The following is a 6,338-nucleotide window of genomic DNA, read 5'->3' on the forward strand; positions in this document are numbered from 1 at the left end:
AAAATCTGCTTGCCGCCTGTAGGTTTAAGGTTCCAGTCTCAGTAAGGTAGCTCACTGAAAAATGCATAAACTCTGAAAATCATTGGGTAGCCTATAGGTCACTCGATCCAGTGCTCAGGAGATAATTCAAGGGTATGTACACCTAGATGTCTGTATAAACTGCACGCCATAGATTCTAGACACATCTACTCAGTGGGCCAATGCACCTGCTGTAGAGCTGTTTGTACGAACTACAGGTCACAGCTCACGGGGCTGATAGTTGATGTGCTAGCAGCGAAGATTGTATGTGTATAACTCGCATGTTTGTATATAATCTAAGCTCCACCCTCAGTAAATCTGCAGGGGTTACCTTATCTGCCACAGTGATGTCTGCGTGCCTTGCAGGTCACATGTTTCTATCCGTTAGATAACTCAGTGGGTCTATATACCTGAGGCAGTGATCAGTATCTCATTAACGTTCTCTAGATCTAATCCTGACACATCCTTCGAAAGTCGATGGGTGCGTGTGATCCAAAACAAATAATGGTAAATCCGGCTACTTACAGTGCCAAGAGACAACATCCTGGGGGGAGACAGAAACTACAAAGGATGAGACTTATTTTTATCCAAAGAAGCAATTGTTCATTTTTGCTGTTTGATTTTTTTTATCCCGTAATAGTAGATGTAGTGCGCAAATCTGACACAAGGGCGTCTCTAAAAAAGCGATTTTTGGGAAATATTCTTAAATGTCATGTAAGCTCAAAGCAGCAACTTAAAATTGTCCTGGGCGCTATATAGATGTCAATTTATATCCGTGTATTGGGAGTAGGCAGGGAAAGAGGAAACGTGGGCTGAGTCAGGGGCGCATCCCCATCCAAGTAGAATTGAGCAATGTGTTCTTCTGAAATGCTGTCCTTATACGGATCTTTCTCTTCTCAGGTGATAACTTTTCTGGCTCCCAAAGAAGACTGAGTACGACCGGACCCGGAAGTGTTTCAGACGCAGAGCATTGTGGGAGGACATTAGGAAGTAAATGAGCCTTCAAGGCGATACCTGCCCACTGACCCAGGACATTTAAGGTCGAAGACATAGAGGGTTGGATTACATGTTGGAGTTGGACCCTTACTCATCTGCAGGGTCTGCAACCACCAAATTAATACGATCTGAAGCTTGCTACGCAGACTCAATATCCGTCATGGAGAACTTCTCTGAAGTGAGAAATCTCAATGTGTCCTGCGACCCGCTGAGAGGGAACTGTGACTATAGCAATTTCACGGGCCAGAACTTTACATACTTTGACCAGGGGCCAGATTTTTACATCATCCTTCCAGTCATCTACTCCGTCATCTGTGCGGTGGGGCTTACCGGCAACACAGCGGTCATCTACGTCATCCTCAAAGCTCCCAAGATGAAGACAGTGACCAACATGTTCATCCTCAACCTGGCCATTGCAGATGACCTCTTCACGCTAGTCTTGCCCATCAACATCGCTGAGCACCTTCTGCACTACTGGCCCTTTGGCGATGTCCTGTGCAAGGTTATCGTCTCCATCGACCACTACAACATCTTCTCCAGCATCTACTTCCTGACCGTGATGAGCATCGACCGGTACCTGGTGGTGCTGGCCACTGTGCAGTCCAAGAGGATGCCACACCGCACCTACCGGGCAGCCAAGATCGTCAGTTTCCTGGTCTGGGTCTTGGTGACAGTCATTGTACTGCCCTTTACCGTCTTTGCCAACGTCTATACGGACAACCTGAAAATCAAGAGCTGTGGGCTAAGCTTTCCCAAGCCCGAGCGGCTCTGGTTCAAGGTAAGCCGCGTCTACATGCTCTTCCTCGGCTTTGCTATCCCGGTGTCCACCATCTGCATCCTCTACACCGTCATGTTGTACAAGCTGCGCAATATGAGGCTGAACTCCAATGCCAAAGCCCTGGACAAGGCCAAGAAGCGGGTCACCGTCATGGTCTTCATTGTGCTGGCAGTGTGCCTCTTCTGCTGGACACCCTTCCACTTGGCCATCATCGTGGCTCTGACTACGGACCTGCAGCAGACTCCATTGGTCATCGGTCTGTCGTACTTCATCACCAGCCTAAGCTATGCCAACTCTTGCCTCAACCCATTCCTCTACGCCTTCCTGGATGACAGCTTCCGGAAGAGCTTCAGGAAGATGCTGGAGTGCCGGGCCACCTGACCAGAGGGTCGGCACAATTGCCGACCAAGTCAAGGCCGCTGTTCACGCGTGGAGGTCTCCGAGCAGCTTTCGAGGACTTCCTTTATTACAACTTTATAACTCGTCAAAATACGAGAATGATGGAAGGTGTTCTTCATGGGAGGATGTTGTAAGGACCAGAGGAAGTAGGCGTCTTTTGGAGGCAGCAGGTGTGCGTCACCAATGCACACTCTGCTTGGCATCTCTTGTGAGTTTGATCTATGGCTTTGGTGCTGAGCTGGACACTGCCAGCCAAGGTCTACACTGGGGTTCAGTGGGGCGCACAAAGGCCCACTCACCACAGGTCGATGCCACAAGTAAAATTTCGTAGGGGTCACTCAGGAGCCACCTGCGAATGTTTGCTTTCTCTCTCTGGTGGGGGTTGGGTTCAAACTGTGAAAAAGGCTGCAGTGCGAGTTTGTGGTGTTGAGCAACGTTGTGTTAACACCACCCAGAGGATTTCTGTGCAAAAGGCTTGCAGTTGTAAGAAAATGAAATAATATTTGTGCAAGTGCCTCAGGCACCTTCAGTAGCACCCTCCAGGCCAGATCTGTAAGGAACCAGAGCTATTTGTGCAAGTGCCTCAGGCACCTTCCATAGCACCCTCCAGGCCAGATCAGTAAGGCACCAGAGCTATATGTGCAAGTGCCTCAGGCACCTTCAGTAGCACCCTCCAGGCCAGATCTGTAAGGAACCAGAGCTATTTGTGCAAGTGCCTCAGGCACCTTCCATAGCACCCTCCAGGCCAGATCAGTAAGGAACCAGAGCTGTTTAGTTAAAGCTCAAGATGACCCCACAGACAGTTCATGTTATATACGCATACAGCTCTGCTGATGTAAAGCAATTCTAACCTCCAACTGGCTCCGCCGCCCATACAGTAGTGTAGTGAGAAGCACACACAGCTCTGCCAATGCACCTTAAGACTGGCGCTCATCCCCTCGTTCAGACTAGTACTGAGACCCACACGCAGCTCTGTCAATGCACCTTAACACTGGTGTACAGCCCCTCAGTTACTTCACTACTTAAACCCACACACAGCTCTGTCAATGCACCTCACAGCTGGCACACAGCCCCTCTGATGTTTCACTACCAAGACCCACACGCGGCTCCGTCAATGCACCCCACAGCTGGCACACAGCCCCTCTGATGTTTCACTACCAAGACCCACACACGGCTCTGTCAATGCACCTCACAGCTGGCACACAGCCCCTCTGATGTTTCACTTCTAAGACCCACACATAGCTCTGTCAATGCATGTCACAGATGGCACACAGCACCTCAGTTACTTCACTACCAAGACCCACACACGGCTCTGTCAATGCACCTCACAGCTGGCACACAGCCCCTCTGATATTTCACTTCTAAGATCCAAACACAGCTCTGTCAATGCACCCCACAGCTGGCACACAGCACCTCCGTTACTTCACTACCAAGACTCACACACAGCTCTGTCAATGCACCTCACAGCTGGCACACATCACCTCAGTTACTTCACTACCAAGACCCACACACAGCTCTGTCAATGCACCTCACAGCTGGCACACAGCACCTCTGATGTTTCACTACCAAGACCCACACGCGGCTCCGTCAATGCACCTTAAGACTGACAAAGACCCCTTCTGTAATTTTACCTCTGAGACCCACACACAGCTCTGTCAATGCACCTCACAGCTGGCACACAGCCCCTCTGATATTTCACTTCTAAGATCCAAACACAGCTCTGTCAATGCACCTCACAGCTGGCACACAGCCCCTCGGTTACTTCACTACTAAAACCCACGCTCAGCTCTATCATTGCACAGCGATAGCATCTGCTGATTCTGGAGTACTGAGACCCAGAAACGCCCCAACTAATACCATGGCACCCTATCCTGTAGCCCCTGCATGCTGTCCCAGAACGATGGCTCCACAGAGCTATAATTGTAGCATACAGCACACAGAGCTGTGTTTAAAGACCTCTGTACATTTGTGTCAGGGGCCGTTTACACTGATCTGCAACACTTCTTCTTTTCCAGTGGCAAGCCCCCCCACACACTTCTGTCAGTGTACCCCAATCTTGATCTGCAGCATCCTCTGCCATCCCAATACTTGGACCCCAAGCAGCCCAATGGATGTATTTCACTCCTGGCCTCCAGCACCCACTGCTATTCCAGGAGAGAGACACACTCATCCCTGCCAGGGTACCTCCCTCGTGGCCTGTAACACCACCTAGAGGCCAGCATGTGTACCCTCTCCTCTACCCTTTCTCCGCTCTATCTCTCTCCTCATCGTGTATCTTTCTTCACCATCTCTATCCATCTCTGCCTCTGTCACGCGTCAGTCTGTGACATATCCTCCACGTCCTTTTTATCCCACATGGAGGTCTCCCTCTCTCACCCCGCCAGCTCTCTCAACTTTCATCACACACATTAGTCTAGCCCCATCCCTCGCCTCTCCGACTCACGCTTCTCTTTTCCACACATCTCAATCTAGCTCCCTGACTCCCAGGTCTCCATTTCTGAGTGCTGCTACCGCACATCTCCATTCCCTTCCCTGTCCCCCTCTCACCATCCCTCTTCCCCTCCCTTCCCCTACCTTTCCCTTCCCTCTCACTGCTCCTTCTCTCACTCTCCCTTCCCCCCTTCCCTTCTCCTGTCCCCTTCTCCCCCTCCTTCTTCCCCTCCCCTTTTTTCCCTTCCCTTCCTTTCCCTTCAGGGGGTTAAATCCTCATAAAACGCAAAGGAAATGCGGTATGACCATACTTCTATTCATCATGCATTCATTCAGTAATCTCCGTCCACCTATCCATCCATCGAGAAATGCATTTATAAAACCATCTATCTATTCATTCATCTTACACCCGTCTATCCACACTCGACCTTTTAGATCCATCCACACATCCAAATAAACCCATCCATGTTACACCTAGCTTTTCGAATTTATCCATGTATCCATCCATTATTGAGCCACCAATAGAAATCCATTCAGCATTTATCCACCTTGCACCGACCTGTGCATATCCGCCCATCCGTCTTGGATATATCTACGCAAATCCAGTCATTCATCTATCGAATATACGCTCACAGATCCATATATGTTTATTTATTTATTTTAGGACCATATGCAAGGATTTTATTTTCTGAAATATAAGATTTTTTGTTTAACCAAAAAATCATGTTGTTTTGAAGTCATTACAGGACGCTATATGCATGCCTAAATCTGTACATACGTCATCCATCAAGGTTGCATCCAAGCATACAAATTCATTAAATCATATAAATCCATCCATCACCCATCCATCCATCCATCTTGTGCACACCCATCGAAACCCATCCTCCATCTATCCATCTGTTCACCCATCCATGTTACCACCTGATGCTTCACCTTCTTCCTCCAGCTCTCCTTCGTCTTCAGGCCATCCTTCCACTCTTCGCTCGTCCTTTTTGTACTTGTGGACTACGTTGAACATTATACGATTTCTCACAAAGAAATGCAAAGAGACGCTGAGTTTCACGCGCGCCCCCTCCAGGAGCGAGTGTGTTCTATCGTGCACAGCTTTACTCTGTCTAGAGGGCATTCTGTGGTGTTGTCTACACTGCGGTAGCAGAAATAGTTTCACAGTACTCTCAGTGATGGTGCACAGAGTATTTATTCCGATCACTTCAAAACCAAGACGTTTTTTCAGGTCCTATTTATTAGGACACTTCATCTTAATAACATCATTTATTGAAGTCAATTAATCATTGCCTGAAAAACGTAAACAGAACGTTTTATTTCTGGGAGTGTACTACCACCTGCTGGCTATTAGAGGAACAGCGACAGGAGACGACAAAGTCTCTTGAAAACATATTCTATTGTGTAATCAGTTTGTATCGCCTGCCTTGCTCTGCCAAAGAAGCATGCTTATGTTGCTAAAATTGCTGTTTTTATAACATAAATGTGTCGCTACGAACGTCACCAAAATGAAAGCCTAAGAAGATATGAAAGTGAGGCACACTAAGGCAACTCGTGTCACGCGTGGTGTTTCGCTTCGTCTGGCGTTCACGCTGTAAAAGCTGCGGGCCACTGAAGTGGGAAACTGGACAGAGTGTACTGCACACGCCGTGGACAGTGGCAGGAAAAGGCGGCCAAGCTCCTATTACACACAGGATTGGTTCAGCACAGGCAG

General features: G+C 48.6%; 1 protein-coding gene across 1 annotated transcript; it reads left to right on the forward strand.

Moving 5' to 3' along the window:
• The first annotated feature begins 933 nt into the window (after nt 1–933).
• On the forward strand, nt 934–2,800 carry NPBWR2 (neuropeptides B and W receptor 2). The gene has a single exon (XM_069201948.1). It carries the CDS (start codon nt 1,085–1,087, stop codon nt 2,171–2,173), a length of 1,089 nt encoding a protein of 362 aa, XP_069058049.1. The 5' UTR covers nt 934–1,084; the 3' UTR covers nt 2,174–2,800.
• The last annotated feature ends 3,538 nt before the right edge of the window (nt 2,801–6,338 follow it).

The sequence above is a fragment of the Pleurodeles waltl genome, chromosome 7 (assembly GCF_031143425.1).
Source record: "Pleurodeles waltl isolate 20211129_DDA chromosome 7, aPleWal1.hap1.20221129, whole genome shotgun sequence".
In the NCBI taxonomy this organism is placed as follows: Eukaryota; Metazoa; Chordata; class Amphibia; order Caudata; family Salamandridae; genus Pleurodeles; species Pleurodeles waltl.